The sequence below is a fragment of the Oryza brachyantha genome, chromosome 4, assembly GCF_000231095.2.
Source record: "Oryza brachyantha chromosome 4, ObraRS2, whole genome shotgun sequence".
Classification (NCBI taxonomy): domain Eukaryota; kingdom Viridiplantae; phylum Streptophyta; class Magnoliopsida; order Poales; family Poaceae; genus Oryza; species Oryza brachyantha.
Genome location: NC_023166.2, coordinates 18186839 through 18213081, shown reverse-complemented (window position 1 = coordinate 18213081; position 26243 = coordinate 18186839). Strand labels below are relative to the sequence as shown.

Here is a 26243-nt window from a genome sequence, read left to right as displayed (position 1 = left end):
GCATAATATATATAGTACTAACAGAAACCAATCGGACGCTGATGGTAAATCATAAAAGTTAGATAAAAGTCGATGGTGTATTATAGAACTGAACACATTAGACTATCTCGATAAATAAACAGGAAATTGTTGCCTCTAAGAAAAGGCTCACCGGCTACCTTTCATTCACTCACAAAAAGAAACAGATGCCACAGTTACAAAGCTCAATAACCTCGACCGATGAAATAAAGCACCCGCATTACATCATACAGTTATTCAGGACTCTACACGTGAAATAACTAGACATGTTTGGAGATCGTAAGACTACAGAGAGCGGGGAAAACTAACAAATGATTTGAACGCACGAAACTCAACTATTGAGATATTCAGAGCCACTCTTTGGGATTTATGCACGCGTCGAGAAGTTTCCATTCTTCAGTTCCCTCTTCAGGTGCCTGCAAGCAAATGGCACATCAGGAAACCTGCCTGACCCCGATTAAAGTGTGACATGCAACATGATCATTAACGAGTCAACGATAATTTATCAGATTCAATAGTCTGTGCTCACTATTTATACCAAACTTTGTCAATGTTTTAACGCTGGAGGCGTGAAATATTTTGTGATGTTTATCGAGCTGGCTAGGCAAGAGAGCATTTCAGCTTACATGATCGTATTGCCATCTTGCAGTCAGTGGAAGAGAAACCAGAATACTCTCGATCCTTCCCCCAGTCTTGAGGCCAAATGTGGTACCACGATCATATACCTTCAAAAGAAGCAGAACTTAAGTCAGAAAAAATAGGTACTACAGCAAGACTCTAGCTGTGCTCATCTAAGATCACTTACAAGATTGAACTCCACATAGCGACCTCTCCTCAATTGTTGCCATGCCTTGTGCTCCTCAGTAAATGGAGTGTCCTTCCGGCGTTCAATAATTGGTATGTATGCAGGAACTACAGAATCTGCACATTCTGTAGATAGACGAACTGATTGTCAACATAAAATAAAAGTACAAATAGTGTGTATTGAATAAAAAAACAAAACACTGGGTTTCACTAGGTCCATTTTGACCAGTGTTGTTCAAGTCATCCAACATGAAAACAGCAGTCACTTGGGTTCAAAAGGAATTAGTATAGTGCAGTCAGTGAGATAATAAAAGCACATTTAAAGAGCTCCGCATTCTGAACTAATTCCTGAAAACAAACTGATCGAATTATCGGTCATATATATTGACTAGTTCATCATTCACAAACAAAACAAGCTACTATACAGGACTAAGTTTGTGTGCTCATTCTAGTGAGTTTTACCAGTAGCAAAGCCAAGAAGCATTTCTTGATCATAGTCATTGAGATCATCAAAAAATATTCCACCAAGCCCCCGACGTTCATTACGGTGCTGCATTGAAGGACAAACCATGAGCATTTAACACAGGGTGAAAATGTAGGGAAAATGCTTTCTTCAGAATTAAACCAATTTACACTCAAAACCACAATGGCACAGGATCAGTAATCAATTACCAAAGGAATGAACATAAGATATAGGTAGAATTGCAGATATCTGAACCAAGGCAACATATATTCAGGCATAGAAAGTTCTCTTGACTGTACAATTCATTCATTTCCTAATTTTTATAGCCCTAAATAAGAAACTGAACATACCTTAATATAGAAATAATCATCACACCACTTTTTGAATCTTGGGTAAAAACTTGGATCAAACTTATCACAAGCTTGCTTCTGAACCTGAAACAACATGAATATTAAATGAGTTTCCATGTATTTGAAGTAGCAAATGACAGTCTACTGGATTTGTAAGGCATACGAATTGTTAACATACTGAATGGAAATGCTTCACATCCTCTTCAATGATATATGAAGGAGTCAAATCAGTACCACCCCCAAACCACCACTGCCTTGGTGCACCAGGAGCATCTGCAAACAGAACATTATGAATTTATAATCTACAAGACGAGATTCACTGTTCAAGATAATGAAGCCTGTTTAAGTGGCTGACTAAATGCAAAATAATTATAAACATTATGAAAGTGTCAAGAAGTTTATATTTGCTCATTAGAGTAAATAAGATTACTTCATTTCTCTTACATATATCAAGATTTCTTTTAATCTAGCTTCAATAATGTCTTTCTAGGGAAAAAAATTAAGTGGCTGGTATATAGCAAACAAATCAATGCAGGAGAAAATTCCAGCAATCATAAAACTGCTGAGATTGGCCAGCACTTGATGAAACTAAATTGTGCAGTACAGATCTGCTTGTAGAAATACCTTTAGGTGCATCTGTCTCAAAATAGCGGTAGTTAAAATGCAATGTTGGAGCAAATGGGTTCTTGGGATGAAGAACCTGAAAACAAAAACAATAATCCCATTAATGGAAAAGTGTGATGTCTCCGAACAAGAGCAAACTAGTTAAACGGGTTTTTAGCAGATTATTCTCAGCTTTCTCCTCGACTTTTGCGAGCACGCTTCTATATATAAGTTCATCACCTCACAGCTGTAAAGTAGATTTTTAACTCTATAGTAGTTAACTCCATTGTTTATACTATTAAATATCCATCACAAAAATCAGATAATTTTTCATCTTTCATCAACAAAAGAACACATCTTAGCTAAAGATCTAGCTACTTTATAGCTCTACTGGTCCAAATAGTGATTGAACCAATATGACAGGCATAAAAAAGCATGGCCACCTTTTCTTAAAATGATAAGTAAAACATCTAACGATTTGCAGCATGTTTCAAATTTCTGAAAAAAAAAACAGAATTTTATTATAAGCAAATACAGGAAGAGGAAAAAGAAGCAGGTTCATATAAATTTTATCATCTAAATGCTTAACTGAATACTCAAATGCAAAGTTATGCTATCACAATAAAAAAGAAATCACATTAGTAGATTCCAACAACTGCAGACTTTTGTCTAGCAGCATATGGCATTTAAAAAAATGTAAATTATGAACACAAAATGGTAATAATTCAGAGAGCTGCAATGTGAGGACTCCCCAACAATACATGACCAGCCAACAGTTTGCTCCAATTCTGATGCCAAAAAAGCTGAAGCATGGAATTGTGGTTTACCACCTCTGATGCTAAAAATTCCAGGTTTCCTGACGGGAATGCAATGGCTAGAGCTAAGATAGTAGCATGTCCGAATGCAAAAACACCTAGACTTTTCATGGCAATGCGTCTTACCGAGCTAATGCCAGCGGCGAAGAAGGGCACAGGCCCAGCCTTCTGGACATCCGGCGCCACCCCGTTCTTCTCAGCCTCCCCCTTGGCGGCGCGGTACGCGTCGGGGGGCATGACCCCGTACACGACGGAGACGTTGACCCCGGCCTTCTCGAACACGCGCCCGTCCTGGAGAACCCGGCTGATGCCCCCGCCCCCTCCAGGCCGCGACCACACGTCCTCCACGAACCGCGCCCCGCTGCCGTCGGCCTCCTCCAGCGCCGCGCACACCTCCCCCTGCACCCGGCGGATCATGGCCTCGAACCGCTCCCGCACCGACCCGGACCCGGCCCCGGAGCCGTCCTCCCGCAGGAACGTCGGCGGCGGCTCGCTCTCGGGCGTCTCCTTCTCGATCGCCACCGACGCGCGCACCCGCAGCCGGCGCTGGAGCTGGACGGGTGCCGACGGGAAGCACACCCGCGTCGAGCCGCCGCGGCGGCGGGCGGCGGGGGCCACCAGGGCCTGGGACGGGGTGGTGAGGAGGGAGGACGCCATTGGACGGGGGAGAGCGCTGACTTGTGCGGGTTGCTCGGGGCTCCGTCTGGGTGGGGGGGGGGGTCTATATAGCTGTCGCTCGCGCGGCGGTGGCTGCCGCCGGTGGGCGGCGCGGCGCGGCGCCGGGTTGCGGCCCGCGGTTTTGAGGAGGTCGGGAGGAGTCAAAGGCACGACGCGAGGTGGGTGAGGTGGGAGGGGATAAGGAAACGGATCATGCGCTTTGAGCTCCTGGGGCTTTTCAGATTTGCAGCGGTTAAGCCTCTGAATTCAAACAAATTTTGAAAATTATTTGAACTTTTGACAAATTTTATATGATTTCTCACGATTTAACTGTGGTTACCGTCAGAGGCAGATCTAGCCTAGGGACATTGGGGGCTCGAGCTTCTACTATCCTCGTTAAAGCTATGGAAGTCTCATAAATATCTCATAAATTTAATGTTAAAATCAATTAAAAAACAAAATCCTATATAATATGTTTAGAGCCCTCTGACATCATTGGCTAGATCCGTCACTGGTTAAAGTTAGAGGTGGGAAACCATGTCTTGATTGGATGGAAAAAACTGATGATCTTCGATTCGGATTTGGTAACGTTGCTCGTGACATTCTCGATGATATTAAGTCACTAACGTATAGGACTCATATGTGCTTGGACCCACGTGAGTTTCACATGTCAATGACTCAATGTCACTGAAAATGTCACGGACAATGTCACCGAATCTGCGTCCGATGATCCCATAGTTAGAACTTTTATATTGATATTATTCGTGGTTTATGAATAACTTACGATCAACCGTAAAAATATGATTCAAAGTTTAAACTTTGGCTGTTGCTAATAAACCTGCAAGCAAATGATGATATTGAGAGGTTGGTTTGCAATTTGTTGGCACTATTTATTGAAATGGATTGAATTGTATATAATTTTATTACTCTATTTGAGCAAAATGGCTAAGAAATTGTTGTGCAGTATGAACTGGACAGCATAGGATCCTGTACTATTGTTTGTTTGCATATTCTTCCTTGTCAGGGTACTATGTTTTACCTGATGCAACACTGTCATAATTCGATCCAAATAGATATTAATCATTCGGTGATGCTTTGTGCTTTTCAGAATTTATTTTGAAATATATTTTCAGAATCCATGGTGACTAGCAACACTCACTGGGCCTGTACCTGCAAGCAGTTCTTCAGAAGTTTCAGAACGAACTTAGTCAACTCATTCTCTCCTAAATTCTAATCACCAGGTCATTGGTTTTGGGTAATGGAATGAAACAGTGGTCGATGTCAAAGCTATGCTAGGCACGTTTGAGATGCTAAATTAATCAGAACATCTTGCTCCACTCTGCAATTGTATAATAACTGCATCAAGCTGGAACTGAAGACTTTTAAGCTAGTACTAGGATTTACTAAAAGATGGTCAATCTCCGTGTGCACATTTAAACGGCACACAGTTTCAGAGTTTCAGAGCTGCAGCTCCAGAAAAAAAAACACTCACACTTGTGTAACTATATCCAGCAGGCAAAAGCTCTCTCTTTTGCAACTGTTCTTGCTAGTTGCGAGGTTAAGACGAGGGCACGTACAAAAGTTGCTTATTAGTCGACTCTCTCACTCGTCACATAAGTAAATTTGGTGGCGTGGAGGAAAGAGAGAAGGAGAGAGAAAAGTTGTTGTCATGCATGGCAACGGGTTAGAGTTGACTGAAAGCATTTATTAAAAGAAATTTCCTTGTACGAGGGTGTATAAAAAGAAAACTAGAGTAATAAAAAATATTTTATTGCATTAATGAAGAAACCACACCCGACTCTATCTTTATACGTATCATTATAAGATAGACTCCTATTACTGATATGGCTTGAGATAGAGCCCATTGAACATGCCCTGATGATTTCTGATTCATAAACAAAAGGGGGACTACGGTGTTAATCATTTGGTTTTCTGGTAAGTTCATGGAACTTAAAAGAAGCCTTTTGAAAGTGAAAGGAAGGGGATCGTCTTTCACTTTTGTTTGCCTTTTTGACCATGTTTGCATGTCTCTCTCAAGTATCAATTCCAAAACAGATGAGATCATGAAAAACACTGAAGAAAATTTATTGGAGTCCAGGGATGTCTGGATTTCCAACCGTAGTGGGAGTTGACAGTGACTGAAACTTATCTGAAGCTAACAGGCTACCCTGTCTGATTTTAAACAGGAACTTGTATGAAAGGCCCTGTTTGGAAGTCATAAAGATTTTGATTTTTGAATTATTTGACTTTTACGATAGTAATTTGATGGTATAAACGATTGAATTAATTATTAAAAAAGTTAAAATTTTGTTTTAAAAAGGTTAGATGAAAACTTTATATATAAAAAATCCAAAATCCACGGAGATAAAAAGAACATGGCCTAAATCTTCAAATGAAATTCAGGTGCTAAATTTGTATCCATTTGGATAAAATTCATAAAAACTTCTAAATTCCAAATCTGGATAAAATTTTTTAAATGAGAAAAAAAAAAAGGGGGAACATGTCTGACTCACGTGGCCAGCACGCGTGCCACCTCAGCAGCGTCCCCGCGAACGAAACCGCTCGCGCTCTCCCACTTGGCCTCAACCCACTCGTCTCCCTCTCTTCTCCGGCTCGCGGTTTTGTCGCGCCCTCTCTCTCCTCTCTCCCTCTCCCGATCTCTCCTCCATCCTCGCCTCCACACGCAACACAGAAAAAAAATTCCCCCTCTTGCCTCCTCGATCCGATCGAGAGCGCGCGATGGCCGCGGAGTCGTCGGCGAGCGGCGGGATGCGGAAGGCGTCGTCGGTGGAGTGGGGAGCGAGCGGCGGGATGCGGAGGCCGCCATCGGTGGAGTGGGGGGCGAGCGGCGGGATGCGGAAGGCGCCATCGGTGGAGTGGGCGGGCGGCGGGATGCGGAAGGCGCCATCGGTGGAGTGGCGGTGGGTGTCCACGGAGACGGAGGGGGAGGAGGAGGAGGAGGACGTCGGGGGCGCTGCGGGTGTCGGGGCCGTGGGCAGGGGCGGGAGCTTCGAGTCGGAGGAGGAGGAGGCGGAGGAGGACGAGGAGGAGGGGGAGGAGGAGGGGAGGAAGCAGAAGCTGATCCGGACCGTGCCGTCCGTGGACTGGTTCGACGTCGAGGGTTACGAGGTCTCCGTCGCGCACCCGGTCGAGGACACCGAGGTGAGGGCCGTGGCTCGGTTGATTACTTCGTTTTTTTTTTTTTGCTTGTGCGTGTCATTTGGTGTGAGAGATTAGGAAATGATTTTTCTGTGATTAGACGATACGATTACAGCGGACTTGGTAGGCGCTTAGAATGTTGAGGAAATTGCAACGATTAGGTCCATACTAGTACCTTTTAGTCTGGGTGTAACTGTGTTGGACGAGTGGACGACAATGTTTGTTTGTAATTGATCAGATGCTAGAGAGAAGTTACATTACTGTTTGATACAATGAAATATTATACAATTTTATGTTTATGCTGAGATTAGTTCCTTGTTGCAAATTTGTGGACCTCTGATAAATATTAAGTGCTATCAAAATTAAGGACTAATGTGGGGGGAATTATGATAGGAGTTAATAATAATTTTATATGTGATTTCTTTTTTCTCTTGTGCATAGACGGGAGGTGACATCATTTGAAGATTGAATTTCAACTGATCAGCATGTTTTCTCGTTTAGAGAATTTTCTTGTATCACCCATTTGAGAGTAGAAGTGGATGGGGTTAACTAGCAAGACTTATGTATAGGCTGATGTGGTGTTGTAAATTTCAGCGTCACGTGTCTTATGCAATCAACAACACTGGTTGTTTGGCAAATCTCCTGCCTTTTCTTTCAAAAAGGAAAACACTGGTTTGAGCACAATATTCTATAAGCAAACGGTTTGAAGATTCATCCAGGTAATGACAAATTTTCAATAAAGGAAACATGTAGATCTGAAAATGTCACCAGAGTAATATTTTCAGATTTCCTTCCAAAATTGAAATATTTGAAAACACCTGACCAGTGGGATATTCTTATTGGCAAGTTCAGTAAAATTTACCTATAGCCTAGTACTAGTAAAACCCATTGTTTTTCTTTTTTAAAAAATAGTAACAGGACCCATGCATTGCAACGGCCCCCTATGATTAAGGATGGGCTATATGTGTGCTCTCTAGGGGATTCTTTAATCAGAGGATTATTTTCTTTTTCTGTTTTCTTTTTGAGTCGGTGGTTGTGCGTTGCGTGAGCTGAGAGGATGAGGTGGATGGACGATTGCACTTTTTAAGTAGTAGAGAAATGGCTGGCATTATTGATAATGTTTCCTTAATTATCTTCCATATGGTTTATTTACATGTGCAGGAGTTTGATTTTGGCAGGACAATGTTTCTTGCCCTTCAGACTCTTGCTGTGGTGTTTGGAGATATTGGAATAAGTCCACTATATACATTCGATGTCATGTTCAACAAGTATCCTGTTCTTGGAGAAGAGGATGTTCTTGGAGCACTGTCACTCGTCCTTTATACTCTAATTTTGGTGCCATTAGTGAAGTATGTCTTAGTTGTCCTTTGGGCCAATGATGATGGTGAAGGTATACCCGAGGTTGTGAATTGAGTTGGTCATATTCAGTCTTGTATATATGACTAAGTTAGAGGATTAACATCTTTGAATGATTGCATGACTCTACAGGTGGTATATTTGCCTTGTACTCTTTAATTTGCAGAAATGCGAAAGTGAGTCTCATTCCAAACCAAGCACACTCTGAGAAGAGGATGTCAAGTTTTCGACTCAAACTTCCTACGCCAGAGCTTGAGAGATCCATAAAAGTAAAGGAGAAGCTTGAATCTTCATTGTTATTGAAGAAGTTGCTTGTAGGCTTAGTGCTATTTGGGACTTCAATGTTCATATCAAATGGAGTTATCACACCAACAATGTCAGGTTATCCCATTTTCCTTTTCTGTATACTTCATGTTCAAGTAGCTATTACTGGGTACATCATGAAGAATGTACAATGTACAAGGGATCAAATGGGTACTTAATATTTTTGTACATAGGCAAACCTGTTCCTTTCCTGGGAATTATTTGTTAGTTAACATTTAGCCTTTTATCCTTGAACTCAGTGCTATCTGCTGTCAGTGGCTTGAAAGTTGGGATACCAAATGCCTCGCAAGGTGATACGTTAAACCCCTGTATGTGTTAGCACCTAAGCAAACTATCTATTTAACCCCATGAAATTTTATTTGCAGATATAGTGGTGATGATTTCAGTTGCGCTTCTTGTAATCTTGTATAGTGTACAGAAGTACGCCACTAGCAAAATGGGGTTTGCAATTGGCCCTTCTTTACTTATATGGTTTTGCTGTCTCGGAGGAATTGGTATATACAATCTCAGTACATATGGCCCAGCAGCTTTCAAAGCATTTAATCCTCTCTACATCATTTATTATTTTGGGAGGAATCCCTTTCAGGCTTGGGTGTCCCTTGCTGGTTGTCTTTTATGTGCAACAGGTAAAACCATCACTTCTTGAACTATAATCAATTACAATTGATTTCCATTAGTAGTATTCTGTTTTTAAGTAGGAATATTCGACTCTTTTGTTTGATTCTCTTGTTTACTTTCTAACACCCGTTAATTCTAGAAAGTAGTGTGTTGGTTACGAAGTTTTTTCTTAAATGTCTACTTGAAACCATACTGTTTCTCACTAAAAGAAACCTGGTTGATCTTATTCAAAACATATTGCAGGATCCGAGGCAATCTTTGCAAATCTTTGCTACTTCCCTGTAAGATATGTTCAGGTATCATCTGCTAGCATTTCTTCAGATACTCAATGTAACCTCTCTGTAGTTTTATCTAATTCCATCTTATTTCTCCTCTACAGTCAATGTTTGTGCTTCTTGTTCTTCCTTGCCTTGTCTTGGCCTATTTAGGACAAGCTGCTTTTCTCATTGCAAACCAAAATTCATCTGAGCAGATCTTCTTCTCATCCATCCCAAGTAAGTCAGATGTTGACATTTAGCTCAGTCTTGTTTAATGGATAAGCTCGATCCATTCTTTGCATTTTGAATTATTTTAATTCTTTATTTTTAGATCATGCTACATATCCCACAGTACTTACATACTTTGGGTTACTGTTTTCATTGCAGGGGGAGTTTTCTGGCCTGTTTTCTTAATAGCCAACTTAGCTGCATTGATTGCCAGCAGGACAATGACGACAGCTATATTCCAATGCCTAAAGCAGTCAATAGCTCTTGGTTGCTTTCCTCGGCTCAAAATCATCCATACTTCTCGGAAATTTATGGCTAAGATATACATTCCTGTTGTGAACTGGTTTTTATTGGCTTCCTGCTTGGGCTTTATTCTGTTGTTCAGAAGCATATATGACGTTGGCAATGCATATGGTAATAATAGCTTAATAATCTAGTTATACGTTTTAATGCCAACTGTTTACTTATCTGCTTATTCCTTTAATAAGGTGTAATGACTCAGTATTTTACCCTTCCTTTGTGCCATTTTGAACAGCCATAGCTGAGCTTGGGGTGATGATAATGGCCACGGTCTATGTTGCAATCATAATGCTTCTAATCTGGGAAACCAATATCGTCAAAGTTCTCTCTTTTGTTATCATGTTCCTCTCCTTAGAGTTGGTTTTCTTCTCATCAGCTCTGTGTAGTGTTGGAGATGGAGGTTGGGCTCTGATAATTTTTGCATCGGTCCTTCTCTTGATTATGTTCATCTGGAATTATGGAAGCAAATTGAAGTATGACAGTGAAGTTAAAAAGAAGCTTTCAAAGGATCTGATGAGAAAATTGGGGCCCAACCTTGGTACTATTAGAGCTCCTGGATTAGGCTTGGTCTACAGTGACATAGTGAAAGGAGTTCCGGCAATTTTCGGTCATTTTCTGACTGCGCTTCCAGCAATCCACTCGATAATCGTTTTTGTATGCATCAGGAATGTACCAGTGCCTGTGGTTCCCCAAAGTGAAAGGTTTCTTTTCCAACGAGTCTGCTCAAGGGGCTATCACATGTTCCGCTGTATTGCAAGGTATGTTGTATCGTACATGAACACTTCAGTTTAGCTGTTGTCGTCATAAGCATTTTGCAGTTAATTGTCATGCGAAATAGATACTGTGGTGCAGTTTCTCCTGAAGTTATTCGGCTCCAAGGATGTAATCATCACAAAAAGCTTATGATGGTATTGACTTGGATTTGTGTAGGTATGGGTACAAAGACAAGAAACAGGAGCACCATGGCATATTTGAGCGCCTTCTGATTGAAGGCCTCGAAAAGTTTATACAGCGGGAGGCAGTAGAGCTCTCCCTACAAAGTGAAGATGACATCGACTCTGATGAGGAGCCTCCAACCCCTGTGAGGACAATCGTAGCACCAAATGGTAGCCTCTACTCGCTTGACGTCCCTCTCCTGGTAGACTTTGTGCCTTCGGTAGAAGTTATTCCTGAGGCCAGTTGCTCAACGCCTCGGCTCGACCCCGTAGTGGATTACACACAGAACTTTGAGCTGGAGCTCGCATTCATCAGGCAGGCCAAAGAATCTGGAGCCGTCTATCTCATTGACAACCCCATCGTCAAAGCCAGGAAGAATTCTTGGTTCTTCAAGAAGCTGATCATAAACTACTTTTTCGCATTCTTGAGGAACAATTGCAGCAGGGCGATCATGTCGATGAGCATTCCGCATTCAAATGTGATGCAGGTGCGCTTGACCTCTTATGTTTGATTGTCGAAAGGTACCATTTCGACACCCGCTCGTTTTGTTCATGGCTTACCAAGTAGAGATAACACTAACCAGAGAGGAATGGCAGCGGCGAAAAGGATAGTTGCAGTCCTGGCATTATTCATAAAGGGATAACTTATCTTGTAGGAATCTACGTCTCCTGTAATTTTGTACAATTGCGAAATATAGCTGCAAATATTGTGTAGCAAGCACATCACAGTGTGGTGAGTTTTAACATATGTATTCCTGTGAAGAGGAGATTTTTTTGCCATATGTACTGGACAAGTACTCGTTCGAGTTTTTTGAGTAAAAAGTTTTGATACCTGCAAAGTGCTAACAGGGAAAAAAATGGATCATTTCTACATATTTTTAGCGTATTCCGATGAGGGAGTAGTTCAGTGTGGTCAAGGTTTCAGTCCATTTCCTGATAACTGGAGTTAAGAGAGTGATTCTTCCAGTAAAGGTTCCAGACAGCTATCAATCAGATTTTTCAGGTTAGAAAATCCTCTGTTTCTCCACTAATATATTCAGCTGAATCTACATAAATAGTGCTGTTTAGTACAGAAGTACCTAAAGCATGTAGTGCACATTAGAACAATAACAAGTGTGTACATTATTAGTACATTTGCATAGCTTCAATATGTTCCTTCCAATTACAGATATTAGATCTTCAAAGTTTGCCAACATTATTCAACCAAAAGAACTTAAACTGACTAAAATTCAGCTAAAAAGATGGCTCAGTACATGCATGCAACAGCAAAGTATGCAGCAGTTCATTCTTCGTTAGCATTTTCAGTTTAAGGCAAGCCTGCGCCTTTCTCCCTGGCCTGCCTCTTCTTCTCCTCCTGAGCTATCCTGTCCCGCTCCTTGGTGGCGGCGTCGACGTCGTCCCACGTCGAGTGCTCCTCCACCTTCGTCTCGCCGGCGACCGTGTCCTTGACGCCCTTCGCCGCCTCCTTGGTGGCACCCCACGCGTCCTGCGCCGTCTGCTTCGCCTTGTCGCCGATGGCCTGCGCCGTCTCCACCACCTTCCTCGCGCCTTCCTTGGTCATCTCCGCCACCTTCTCGCCGGTGTGCTTGGTCCCCTCCATGGTCCTGTCCTTGGCCTCGCCGGCGCTTTCCATGGCCCCCTCCGCCGCCTCTGCCGTCTCGTCCTTCGCCGCCCTCGCCGTGTCCTTCGCCTTGTCCGCCGCCTGCGCGGCCGCGTCCTCGGCACGGTCCTTCAAGTCCGCCGCCTTGTCGGCGGCCTCGCGCGCCATCTCCCGCGTCTCGTCCTTCGCCCGGTCCGTCACGTTCGCCGCCTTGTCGGCGGCGCGCGACGCCGTGTCCTTGGCCTCGTGCTTGGCACTGTCGGCCACCTCCGCCGCCCGGTCTGCCACGCGGCCGCCCTTCTCCAGCGCCGTGTCCTTGGCCTCCCCGGCCATCCCCTTGGCGCGCTCCTTGGCGTCGCCGGTGGCCTCCTTCGCCTCCTCAGCCGCGTCCCGGTACCTCTCCCCGACGTCCCTCCGGTCGTCCGCCGGCGCGTTTCCGTACGCCTGCTCGAACAAAGCGTCGACGACCATGCATGTCACTATGTCAGCCAAGAACGGGGACGGGACGTCGCCTAGCGAGTACGACGGCGAGTCGACGACGAACCGTACGTACCTGTGATGACCTCGGGGCGGCCTGCAGGCACAGGCGGCTCCACCCCGCCGGCCGCGGCCTGGGAGGGGCAAAGTACGACGGCCTCGGACGAAGCGCCACCGCGGCGGCGTTACCGGCCTGCACCGCGGCGGCGCCGGCGCGCGCGCCACCGAGCAGCACGGCGGCCATCAGCCTGGACATGGATCGACCGACCGACCGACGAAGAAGAGAGAGAAGCAAACGAAGCTAGCTAGACGAGCGTTCGTGCGTACGTGCGGTCGTATGGCTTTTGCTTTTGCGCGGTGAAGAAGCGGGGGTCTTTGTAAGGAGGGCTGGAGGAGGCAGTGGCGCGGGATGACACGTCGGGGAGGGAGACACGTCGCGGCGGGGAGGCCGAGGAAGTGACGCGTGGGGAGCCGGCGCGGCTCGCTGGTGTGCTGCTGGTGTGCCGTGTCGTTTGGGCGGGAGCTTGCCATGGCCATGGCGAATGCCGAATTGGCGAGTCGGGGCCGTTGGATCGAGCTCATGTTTGGGATCGGCATGCATGAACATTCTGGACAAGCGCCTCGTCGCGCTGACGTGTCCTCCCCTGCCAACCGTGTTTCTTTTCTCCCGAAATTATATAGAGTAAGTGGGAGTGGCTACGTGTAATCCGCGTGCAATATCTTCAATAATATCTCCTTTTCGCTTCTCTTTTTTATATATTTGACCACCTACTTTAAAATTGATAATTGGAAGCAGTTTGACCAATCGGATGACTTAACCATCTAATTGGCAAATTTGTTGAAGCTTAATTTTGTATTAAATTGCTAAAATTTATCTGAGAGACATGTGGTAAATCTGTTGAAGATGCTCTAACAGCGTACAAATTAATAATACCTATTGATTAGCTAGAGATATATTTAAGTTAGAACTTATGTTTTGATTATATAATAATTAAATTATAATTACACTTCATATTCAGATAATTTTAAGAAAAAATCACTTGATAATTCATCGCAAAAGCTATACAAGTAACCCCTTATGCGAGTACTGTATTTTGGTGCAGTGTCGCAACATAAAAGTGCGGTCAAAAGATTGATCGTCCATAAAAGCGTTCATTTGGGTATCATGATAACTTAACTACGACTCAACCATTCAACGATTACCGTGTCACTCATTTTATCTTCTTTTCTAATTAATTATTACAGTGTTTTAGTGTTTTAGTCGTGCGCATCTAATATAATTAGGTCGTAATTATAGCGGGTGTATTTTTTAACACATCCTTGCCCTCACCTAGGTTTACGATATTTCACGGTCCGACAAGAGGAGGCAAGAACGGTGTGTTCTGTAATTTTTTAGAAATGTTTCAATCAAATTAATTCAATGCTTCATGAGTTACATTAAAAATATTGCAGCCGGGATTATGGTGTTTTTCTTTTCTGGTTGGCGAAGATAATTGGGAACTATTGTTGCATTTGTGTCCGGCGGGCCGTGGGCCGCGGGCAGGTCTAATACGCGATCAGTCGCGGTCGGGCACAGCGAGCGAACGTTTTTTTGACTGCCCCGGGTGAAAACCAGCCCACCACATCCTCTCTATATACACACCACATACTCTAGAAATATAAGATTATACCTAGAAACTCTAGACATGTAAATTTATACATGTAAACTTTATACATATATGTATATATACATGTATTTATACACGTAAATTTTATACACATAAACTTTATACGTGCAAACTTTATATATATATATACACACACACGTAAACTTGATACACATACTTTATACATGCAAACTTTATATCCATAAAGTAAAAAAAACATATACACAGCAAATGGGCCGGCCCATATACCGTATATTAAAAAATGGGTCGTTTTCTCCATTGTGGACCGAAACTGGGCCAAATCATGGGCTAGAAACAGCATTTTCAGGGGTGTTCGCGCGCGCGCGAAATAGCCTTTTCGGTGGGCGGCGGCGGCGAGTAGTCGATTCGGGCGATGGAGAGAGAACTCGTACGCGCAATCATATAACGGGCCTGCCTGTACGGGCCGGGCCGCACGTGGGCGGGAATCCATTTCCGGCCCATACATAACGGGCCTCACGTGAGCGGCAATCCCGTTCCGGCCCAAGTGGTTAATTCCTAGAGAGAGAGAGAGAAAAAAAAAAATCTTCTGCCTTCCCGTGTTATCCTCTTCAACCTCCGGCTCTCTGCCCCCATTTCCCGCGGCTGCTCCGCCGCGAGAAGGCCTCGTCGCTCCCCCTCCTCGCCGCGCCGCCGCCGTTGCTTTGGCGAGATAGCTGCTCCGATGGCGGCGGTCAAGGTCCCCTCAATGGAGCTGCACCGCCCCCCGCCGTTCCGCTCCGGTGGCCGAGGTATCTATCATTCGTTTATCCCCGTTATTGTATTCGGATTTTGGCTCCGGCAAGGGGTGTGGGGGTGAGTTCCTGAAGCTTCTAGAAGCTTTATCTCCCCTTCATCTGATCTGAGTCCGCTGTTGCTGTCGGTCGGTTGTGATTTGGCCATTTGAGAGCCCGCTGTTGCTGCGTGTGAGCATCTCGCTGTGGCAAGCGGCAACGATTGGTTTAAACAGCAAGTGGTGTTGCTGAAACAAGCTATGAATGATGGAGAAGGAGAAGGGTGTTTACTTACGTGCGAGAAAGCCTGAAACGATGTTAGGAACTGGGATGGGTAGATAACGCTGTTTTTTTCCCTGCTGAAGTCTGAATAATAACTACGGCAGGTTGGATGTGTTGACGGAATGGGTATAGGAAATTGAATTTTGATGAGGAAGGGATAATTTAATGTGCTTAAACAACGATATAGCAAAGCTAAATTTGCATTTGAGCTGAAAAAAAAAACATCTGGTAACTCAGAATCAACGATTCTCTTCTTGCATAAAAGATTAAAAAAAATCAGTGATTCTCTTTATTAGTGGCATTTGCATAACTGCACGTCTGCAATGATACTATGGAAATATGTTCAGTAATATATTATTTCTTTCTGTTACTCAAACCAATTTATGTTTAATGTATTCTAATTTTTAAGGAAGAAGTTGCTTTCAGAAGCCTTTCCTTGTCCAAGCAAAGAGATTACAGGGATTGGAGAAGGCAAACACAAGGTATAAATCCACCTATACACATTAACCTTTTACTTTCTATAAGAAATGTGGCTCAGTGGCTGATCACCTAGGAATATGAATGCCACTGCATCTTGATGGTCATCTTCATACCATTCTAACGCTTACAAAAACTCAAGGCAAGGAAAGCAAAGTCCGGAACAACTAAAGAAAAGAGCGCCGCTGACCCCTGGGACAGTGAGTCCACCTCTACCAGTACCAGGGCACATACTTCGACCTCCTTACGTTGGTAAAAAAGATGCCCCAGAGATAGCAAGTGAGATACAAATGCATGACAAAGAGAGCATCGTTCACATGAAAGCTGCATGTGAGCTTGCTGCCCGCGTTCTTGAATACGCAGGAACATTAGTGAAAGTAAGTTTGCATTTAGACAGCATACATTTCTCTTGAAGTTGATTGTTCCATAATAAATTATAGCTTCAGTAAGAAATCTATTGCATCCTTTCTATCAGCCCTCTGTAACAACAGACGAAATTGATAAATCAGTGCACAAGATGATCATTGATGCTGGAGCCTATCCATCCCCGCTTGGATATGGGGGGTTTCCAAAAAGTGTGTGCACATCTGTGAACGAATGCATCTGCCATGGAATTCCTGATTCTCGCAAACTGCAGGTTCAGGGAGAAAGCCTACCTAGTCAATTGTTTGTTATCACTCCCATTGCTCCACTAACGATGTTGTTATTGTTTTATTATTTTGCTGTTTTGCAGGATGGAGACATAATTAATATCGATGTTACTGTCTACCTGAATGTATGTCGACTCTATTTTTGTGTAGTTCTCACTTCATACCGTTGTTGTATTTCACACAAGAATTTGTATACCACCATCTGAAGCAATATCCCTTTCCATTTCAGGGCTATCATGGGGACACCTCAAAGACTTTCCTATGTGGAGAAGTAGATGAAGGCAGTAAACGACTTGTGAAGGTACTTATATCTTTATCTGTGCAACACATGTAAATCGTATTATTAGAATTCATGATTTTACGGTCATTAGTACTGGCAGAGAACCAAACTGGCTAAACTGGGCTATGGTGCACCATGGTAGGCCCACCAAAATGAGGAATCCATTGATCATGTATTATTTCTATGAGGAGGTCTTTTGTGTTCATTTTTGCTTGTCATATTGCTTACATGTTGGTTTGCATTTACTTATCTAATCAGATCTAGTATCTAGCTTTGATGGCGACTCTTCCGTCAAAACCATCTCTTTACTAATGTAAATCAGGAACCATAATGGCACTATTATCAGGTTACTGAAGAGTGCATGCTCAGGGCTATATCAGCTTGCAAACATGGTACCAGCTTTAAGAAAATTGGCAGAAGAATAAGGTATAAATATCTCATTCCATATTTATGTCTTGGCCAGCAAGGCAAGGAATTTCACATCTATAATCCAATGGAAAACAGCCTTTTACCATATGTATTATTGTAGACAGAAGGCTTTTTTAGGAGAAACCTTTCAAACTTATACTCTATTACTAGTTAAGTTGCACCAAAATGATCACTCTCAGTTATTTGAACCCAAAGTCGCAAACATTCAATAAGTGTTTTTGTCAAATACAAACAGAACCGCCATTGCCCCTTTCTTGAGAACCCACTGGTTATTAGGTCTTCATTAAAAAATAACACTTTGAACTACAAAACATTGTCAATTCTGTTATTGCCATCTCATACGTTGTGTTTTAAGTCCCCTGCGTTTATACTTTATAACCTTTCACAGCTGTATCAATGTTGCAAAATGGCAAAATAGTTTATGAATTGATATCAATTGATGTGTTTTCATATTACCCATTGGTTAATTGCTAGGATCTATGATGCAACTTTTTCAAACTTTGGTTGATTTCAAGTACATCTCAAATAGTTCTTGCTCATTGGTTTGCTTTCACACTTCAGCGAGCACGCTGGGAGGCACGGATTTGGTGTCGTGGAGCAGTTTGTTGGGCACGGAGTTGGGAGAATATTTCATTCAGAACCAATCATATACCACCAGCGTAAGTCATTGTTACCAATCAAAGAGCTAGTGCATTTCCACATACCCATGTTACTAATGCATCTTTCTCAGAACCAACCTGTTAGTAATAGATTACCCGGGTCAGACAAATCACAATGCCAGTAGATTAGGGTATCTCTTGAAATGAAGAACAGTTTCTCACATCTTCGGAATAACTCCAAAATTGTAACATTAGACGGCCTTTTCTTTTGCAACAGGTAACAATATGCCAGGTCAGATGGTTGAAGGCCAGACATTCACAATAGGTACGCAAAACCCCCATGGTTTTCTTTCTGACCTGACCCAGCCGGCTTCGGTTCTTCTCTCAACACAACACCCCTGATCCTGATCTTGTCCAGAACCGGCCCTAACCATGGGAAGCATCGAATGCAACATGTGGGACGATGGCTGGACGGCCGTCACGACGGACGGCAGCCTAGCCGCGCAGTTCGAGCACACAATACTGATTACCAAGACCGGGGCAGAGATCCTCACGAAATGCTAGCAAGATGGCCGCATTCTCTTCAGCTGATGGTTTTAGCTAATTACTAAGTCGTAGGCAAAACAAGAAATATAATTAGCTTATGATTAATTAAATATCATTCATTGAAAACTTGTAAATTAAATTATTTGATTCTTTAAAGCACCTAATTTATATTAAAAAAATATACCGCTTAGCAGTTTAAAAGTGTGCTAATGAAAATCGAAGGGTGCCGCGACCTTACCATCCGGTTCGTTCGAGCTTATCTAACGGCTATTGTTTGGCTGGGTCAGACAATCACAAATGCCAGTAGGCGCGCAACATCCTGATGTAACCCCTGATCATGACTGAAATCAACGACTAACGTATGTCGTTCAAAACCGTTACTATAAGTGGGGAGCACGAAGAAATGATCGAATGCGACATGTGGGATGACGGGTCTGGCCGGGCAGCTCACCCCCGCAGTTCGAGCATACGACACTGATTAACGAGGAGGACCGCTGCCTACCAAGGCAATCAGGATTTGATCCGGTTGCTAGTGTTACCATGACTTAAATAGTTGCACTAGCACGATATAATAAGGAACTAATGGTGTAGATCGATAAACTACTGTAGCACTATTGTCCTGTAGCAAAGAATGTATTCGTGATAATTTATGTGGACCGTTGAATGACTCTATATTGCTTTCAATTCTAGTTTCAGCTACACCTGATCTCAATTCCTATCAAGGTAGGTGCCCCACAATGGACGCGGTTCCTCTAAATATTTTTCACTGTGACGTGGTAACCGACCTGTAAACCCCACGTTTTCTGGGACCATGTTAGAGAAAAGTAAGACCAGATGATCTCAATTGACCCCACCATTCCCCATTGGAGTACTACGAAGCGTGATCTACTAATCTCGGAGTTTGTTTAAGCACCTCTCTATGGTGGGTGGATTGAATGATTTATTGTCTGCTGTATATATAATATAGTGTTACATTTCTCTATCCTAAAATATAAGTATTTCTGAGATTTTTAATATTATAGTAAAGTGTTAGCATTTACGTTACTATTGCTTATCTCATTATCACTTCTCTTTCAATTTGTTTTCATTTTATCTCATTTTACCTTCTAACCATATTCATCCTTATTTATTAAATTATATTATTTTAATCCTAATCAATCTAAAATATTTATAGTTAGAAACGACGTTGCACATGAAACTGCATCGCGGTAATCGCCGGCCCATGGCGCTGCTAGTTCGCCACCACCATGGTTCATGGGCCGTATAGATCGATCTATCGATCGCCTTTCGTGGCTTCCGTGGTTCGACGCGTCCACGCTCTTCTCGTTCCGTCCAGCTCGCGGCGGTGCCAGTGCGCGTGAGCGCGGCACGTCGGCACGTCTTCGTGGGTGTGCGTGGGGGCGACGCGTGTAGGCCGGCGCGCGTTCTCAGCGCTCTGCGTGATCGCCAGTGGGTGGGACGGCGCCGGTAACCAACCCTAGCCAATGGTGGCTTCCGCGTGCGCTGCACCGCACCTTCGGTACCGTCCCGGGCCGGCTGGCTGGCTGTCTACGGCGCCGTGCGCGCGATCGAGGGAATCTCGGCGCGGCGCCGTGGCAGCAAGGATTTCATGGGCTCGTCTTGGTGCCACGGGAGGCCGAGCAGCTGGCCCGGACGTACGTGTCGCTCTTGCGCAGGGCAAGAGAGTGAGATCGATCGTTAAACCGGTTGCTTAGGCCTTGATCAGTTCCTAATTTTTTTTAAAAACATCACATCGAATTTTTAGACATCTAAATAAAGCATTAAATATAGATGAACCAAAAAACTAATTACACAGTTACGGAAGAAATCTTGAGACGAATCTTTTGAGCCTAATTAGTCCATGATTAGCCATAAGTGCTACAGTAACCAATATATGCTAATGACGGAATAATTAGGCTCAAAAGATTCGTCTCGCGGTTTCTAGGCTACCCGTAAAATTTATTTTTTTCATTCGTGTCCAAAAACCTCTTCTAACATCCGATTAAACATTAAATATGACACTCCTCCTAAAAATTTTAATAATATAAACACCACACCTTATGTAGCCGCGTCCGCGTGACGATCTGAGGGCCATCGACTTGCCTGGCGTACAACGTTAGCTTGCTGCCTCCGCCGGCAAAACAAATCAACTTTTCTAATCAACTTTTTTTAGTTTTTAGATGTAATGTTTAACTATTCGTTTTATTAAAAAAATATAATTAATAATTTTATTTTTGTTCGATAATAAACTATGAATAATATTATGTGTGACTAATTTTTTAAATTTTTTTAAATTTTTTTAATAAGATGGATGGTCAAATACTCGATATAAAAATCAAAAAGTTGATTTATTCGGGACCGGGAGTACTTGCGTGCATCGTTTCATAGCCGGCGCGCGCGGGAGAGCAGTACAGTACAGTACGTACTCTATTCGTCTCAAAAAAATCAACTTTTGTGTGTCAAATATTTAACCATTAGTTTTATTTGAAGAACTTTTAATAAATTTTTTTAAAAAAATTAGTCACATATAAAGTGTTTATCATTTAATAAAAATAAAATTATTAATCGTAAAAAAATTTAAATAAGACGAAGAGTTAAATATTATATTAAAAAACTGACATGTTAATTTCTCGACGGAGAGAATACGCACGCACGATGGTGGGCGGCCGAGGGGACACGGATCACACGACACGACACGACGGGATGCCTCGTTTTCTCGCGGTGGCCATCGAAAGCGTGGGGGCCGGGCTACGGTAGCTACTAGCAGGCGGGGCGCACGGCGCGCGGCGTGTCCACCCGTTTCGATCGGGTGGCTCGCGATCCGCGGCGCGCGCCGGCTATTTTTTCTTTATTCTGATCTGCCCGCCGGGGCGTGGCGTGGCGCCGCCAAAGATCCAAAGCAAGCCGCCGACGGCGCCTCCATCTCCAGGATGCGGGTCTCGTGCGTGCGTACACGTGACGCCTCCTGTGTGGATGGCCGGCTCGAGGCCGGAACAGAAAGGCGGGCTTCTGATCTGGAGATCTCTCTGATCTGCCGCCATCTTCGTCTTAGGGATGTTTAGTCGGTAAAATAAAAATTTTTACATATTACATAATACATTTAATCGGATATCGAAAAGGATTTTTGAACAAGAATGCAAAATTAAATTTCACGGCTGGCATGAAAACTACAAGACGAATCTTTGGAGGCTAATTAATCCGTCATTAGTGCATGTAGGTTACTGTAGCACCTATGGCTAATCATGTACTAATTAGGCTTAAAAGATTCGTCTCACGATTTCTCACATGACTATGTAATTAGTTTTTCAATTTATCTATGATTAATACTCTATTTAGGTGTTCAAAAATTTGATTTGATGTTTTCAGATGAAAATTTTTGAGAACTAAACGGGGCCTTAATTTATTACTCTTGCCAGGTGCCACTACCGCAAGTGGAGTTGATGACTTGACGGTGGAGACCTGATATGCGAGACTACTCTTGTTTTCCTCCTCTCCCTTCCAGCTCTTCGCATCCACGATAAACTTTTCGTTTTCTGGGTTACATATGGTTATTAGTTAACGATATGGATACGCAGAGATTATTAAAAAGAAGCATAGTCAAGTTCAGATAAGCATAGCCTTGCCACATCGGCATGTATATGAGATGGAGACGACAGGGAAAAGGGGACGGCATTATGGTAATTGGATTAACACAGGATGAAAGGTGGCCGGTTTTATCGAGTAACTCGATCAAACTAGTTTTGTCGGAAAAACAATTAGAGCGTTCTCATCTTTTCGCAAGCTCCTTATAATTATAAAGTTAAAATTTAAAGTTGATTTAGATATTTTTTGTCATAGTTTATTTTCTAGTATTGTTATTTAGATCACTAATAGAATGTATATAAATAATTTTATTCACAAATCATTTTTCATTTGTAAATATGCAGAACAATCACCGTCTCCCCCAACTCAAACTTATCGGCCCTTGTTGTAAATAGTGACGGTAATCTCACAACCAATATGCCTCTTAATACTAACCATTCTAAAATATAAGTATTTTTTAGTTTGTTTAGTATAGATTAGATAAAATATTAAACTATTCTCTTTTAGTCATTCTATAGGTTAATTTTTGAAATTTTAAATTAATTATATTCTTTTTAGAAGCATCTGTTATTAAAATAATTTAAATCATGAGAATCAGTAAAAATATATTATATTATATATAGAATTTGAATTATATAAAAACTTACATTTTAGAACCGAAACTAAAGTTTCTAACATACTCCCTTTGTCAAAAAAACCAATTTTGTGGTTTTTGTGTTCAGCGTTTGATCATCTGTTTTAATTTGAAAAAATTTTAAAAATTAGTATTATTCGTGATTTATCATATAATAAAAATAAAAATATTAATCATAATTTTTTAAATAAGATAAAGAGGCAAACATTATAGGTAAAAAGTAGAAAATTAATTTATTTTGGGATGGAGGGCGTAAGACACTACGCCAACCGCTACAGTGCAGCAGAATTCCCAGAAAGCTGAGATGGTTGCTTGTGGGAGCTTCCAACGCCACCACCTACGCGAAAACTATCGGCGGCGCGGCGGCGGGCTCGGCGCGGGTGGGCAGACCGACGGGCGCGGATCAACTAGCGCGCGCACTCGCACTCGCAGTCGCAGATCCAGACAAAAAACGATCCTTGCGCGAAACAAAAGGCGTGCGCTGACAACTACTGTAGCGGTGCAGCCAGCGGTGCCGGCCACCACATGACAACACGATCCGAGCCACACGGCTGGTCACGGGGCCCACCCAAAAAGCCTTTCCCCTCTCTCCAGGCAGGTCGCTGGCTCAGAGAGAGAGAGAGAGAGAGAGACAGGATTCGATCGTGCGTGCGTGACAGCGTGAGTCTGAGCTCAGGGAAGCGCAGCGAGCTTTGCCGCGGTCCGAAGCGAAGTGGTAGAGGCGAGAGAGAAGACAGGAAGGCGTCAAAGGCGCGTGGGGGCCCTTGCTAACGCTAGCTGCTATTCTACGTGGTTGTCGCGCCGTGGGAGCAAGTGTAAACTGTGTGTGTGAGCGTGACCACGACTTCCCCTCCCCTCGCCCTGGACGACGCCGACGCGGTGCGGTGCGGGTGCTCGTGGTACGCACCGCTCCGCTGCGCACGCCGCGTGCGCGGGGTGCACCACGGGTGGACTCGTTCTCCTCGGGCGCGCGCGTCGCGTCGCGTCGTCGTGGACGGTCGTTGTTGCCGCGGTTTTCTGCCCCGGGTCGTACGTACTCTGCTCTGCCCGCTCTCTCCGGCCTTTTCCCCCCGCGTGGGATCCCGACCGCGGGGGGTGCGGCCGCCTGTCGGTCGCCGGGGAGGAGGAGCGGCGTAGCGGCGGCGCTTTGTGTACTTGTTAATTTCTCGTTTCTTCGTCACACGCCCAGTAGATACTCTTACGTGGTTTTCTTTGAGCTGATTTGCACGTACATATTCACCTGTTTGATGTGAAAATCGAACAGGATCGGTTGAATGGAGTTAGAATTTAGTTTGGTTAATTTTTTGCCTCCATTTCATGATCCACGATCGGGAGACATCTAGTAGTAGTCATTTTTCCCAGAAAACAACAGATCTGGCTATGTAGCTGAAAACAAAGTTGGCTGTGTTGCTAGTACCTTGCAGGGATGAAGACAGATGGTTTTGAGAACAAAAATAACGTAAATTTCTCATTAATCAGAGATTGATGATCAATATGTTACATTGAACAACAAAATGTTTTCGTTTCTTTTTTTTCCTTCGTTTTTTTAAACGAACTGTAACACCGGGAGGAGTAGCTTTTCCTCGTGCCTATCTCCCCGTGCAAAAAGGACACAATCTATGTACACCTAGTTGATCAATCCTGGCAATTAAACGGACGATTAACCTCTTACTATTACACGTCGCTCTAGGCTTTTCTACGAGGGATTTGTGGGGTCGTGTCGTCGTCATCGGGTGCGTAACCTACGCCTCCTCGGCCGGCGGCGGCAGGTTCAGGTCGAACCCCACGCCGACGGCCGGTGAGCCGTCCACCACGGATGACGACGAGCCGGTGTCGCTCTGCTCGTCGAGACGAGCTACCTCTTTCTTGACGCTGACGACGGCTTGCCGGCGAGGCACCGGCGCCGCGACGGCCACGGTCACCGCGACCCTGGGGTCGAGGAACAGGAACGGCTGGGCGACCACCATGGCAGACATCCCGAGGCTCAAGTCGAGCGAAGGCTTCGCGGCGGACACCTGGGCCTCGGGCGCCACCGGCGCGGCGGCCGGCGTGTCACGGGAGGACGACTCGACCGTGCTGCTGGTCGGGCTGACGACGGGCGCCGCCGCAAGCAGCGCCTTGGGCGGCGGCGGCGGCGGCGGCAGCGCGTGGGCGGCAGCGAAGGCGACGGGGAAGTTGGTCTTGGCCTTGGGCCCGCGGAAGTGGAGCGCGGCGCTGTCGTAGGCCCGCGCGGCGGCCTCGGCGGTGTCAAAGGTGCCGAGCCACACCCGCGCCTTCCTGGCCGGGTCGCGGATCTCCGCCGCGTACCTGCCCCACGGGCGCTTCCTCACGCCGCGGAACCTGGGCTCCATGCCGCCGCCGTCCGCCGCCACGCCAACCACCTCAGCGGCGTTCCTGGGAGCCATATCCGAAGACCACGAGAGCCGAGCCGAGCGAGCTAGGGCGGGCGGCCGGAAGCGCCAAGTGTTCGACGGTGGTGGTGGTGGCGGTTGCTCGCCGCCGCGTTGGTGAGCAGGAGGAGGAGGCTGGTGGGTTGGATGGGTTGGGGGGAGGAAAGGGGAGGAGGTGGTGGTATTAATAGGGGAGGCGGGAGGTGCGGAGGGGCCAGCGGGAGGGGAGGTTTGACCACCCACAGAGGAGGCGGAGAGAGAGGCGCCGCCCCCGCCGTTTGTCCCGTCGTTAATCCACCTCTCTCTCTTTTTTTTCCTTTTCGTTTCTCCTCCTCCTCTTTGCGGCTTTGCCGGTGCGTTGGTAATGCTGATTTGGTAGCGTGTGTGTGGTTGCTTTGCTCCGCTTGCTTTGTATGAGTACACGAGTAGTCGAGTACTCTGGCCCTGTTTTAATCCAATCACGATGTGGGATGTGGGATTAACGTGGGCTTTTAAAATTTTAAATGGTACTCGCTCTAACTTTTTTAATTGACACTGTTAATTTGTGTGTTTAGCGTTTAATTGTTCGTCTTGTTCAAAAAATTTATCCAGATATTATACTTAAAATTATTTTAATAATAAATTAAATCATAACAAAACAAATAATTATATAAACTTTTTGAATTTCACAAAAACAAAAAAGTCAAACTTAAATCCAAAAGTCGATGACGTCAATTAAAAAACGGAGGTAGTATGTTTTGTACAGATCTATATAGAAAAGTTTTCTATCTGATTTTAATAAAACTAGAATTTTATTTTATATTCAGTAATTTAACTACTTACGTTTTTAAATAACTATCACAATAAAAAAAATAAACGGCTGATCTTAAAATATCATATATCTTGAGACAGTGCCTCAGCTGCCCCCGTCCTATTGTCCCTGTTCCGTTTGGACGCACGATGCAGGCAGGGTGAACTGGTGAAGCACCCCTCCAAACTTTTTCTTTCCTCCATCCGTATTCGGTTATTTGCA

General features: G+C 44.2%; 5 protein-coding genes across 5 annotated transcripts; 2 read left to right on the top strand and 3 right to left on the bottom strand.

The window, feature by feature from the left end:
• Positions 1-78: 78 nt before the first annotated feature.
• Positions 79-3872, bottom strand: LOC102720978 (oxygen-dependent coproporphyrinogen-III oxidase, chloroplastic). Its single transcript, XM_015836086.2, has 8 exons — positions 3180-3872; positions 2260-2335; positions 1814-1908; positions 1636-1719; positions 1285-1372; positions 824-948; positions 645-743; positions 79-434 (listed from the first exon to the last, which is right to left on the bottom strand). The coding sequence occupies exons 1-8, from the start codon at positions 3708-3710 to the stop codon at positions 366-368; spliced, it is 1167 nt and encodes a 388-aa protein (XP_015691572.2). The 5' UTR covers positions 3711-3872; the 3' UTR covers positions 79-365.
• A 2477-nt stretch (positions 3873-6349) lies between these two features.
• Positions 6350-11675, top strand: LOC102711973 (probable potassium transporter 15). The gene is made up of 10 exons (XM_006653690.3): positions 6350-6872; positions 8031-8259; positions 8358-8606; positions 8789-8839; positions 8915-9175; positions 9411-9463; positions 9547-9661; positions 9812-10066; positions 10188-10710; positions 10883-11675. The coding sequence occupies exons 1-10, from the start codon at positions 6450-6452 to the stop codon at positions 11397-11399; spliced, it is 2676 nt and encodes an 891-aa protein (XP_006653753.3). The 5' UTR covers positions 6350-6449; the 3' UTR covers positions 11400-11675.
• A 311-nt stretch (positions 11676-11986) lies between these two features.
• On the bottom strand, positions 11987-13220 carry LOC102711698 (late embryogenesis abundant protein 76-like). The gene is made up of 2 exons (XM_040523269.1): positions 13041-13220; positions 11987-12931 (listed from the first exon to the last, which is right to left on the bottom strand). The coding sequence occupies exons 1-2, from the start codon at positions 13218-13220 to the stop codon at positions 12194-12196; spliced, it is 918 nt and encodes a 305-aa protein (XP_040379203.1). The 3' UTR covers positions 11987-12193.
• A 1971-nt stretch (positions 13221-15191) lies between these two features.
• On the top strand, positions 15192-18772 carry LOC102711429 (methionine aminopeptidase 1B, chloroplastic-like). The gene is made up of 10 exons (XM_015836085.2): positions 15192-15380; positions 16054-16126; positions 16264-16498; positions 16597-16758; positions 16855-16896; positions 17001-17072; positions 17398-17477; positions 18042-18139; positions 18357-18404; positions 18498-18772. Exons 1-10 carry the CDS (start codon positions 15314-15316, stop codon positions 18641-18643), a joined length of 1023 nt encoding a protein of 340 aa, XP_015691571.2. The 5' UTR covers positions 15192-15313; the 3' UTR covers positions 18644-18772.
• Positions 18773-24281: 5509 nt separating this feature from the next.
• LOC121054229 (ethylene-responsive transcription factor 4-like) lies at positions 24282-25335 on the bottom strand. The gene has a single exon (XM_040523372.1). The coding sequence runs from the start codon at positions 25244-25246 to the stop codon at positions 24584-24586; it is 663 nt and encodes a 220-aa protein (XP_040379306.1). The 5' UTR covers positions 25247-25335; the 3' UTR covers positions 24282-24583.
• Between the last annotated feature and the right edge of the window lie 908 nt (positions 25336-26243).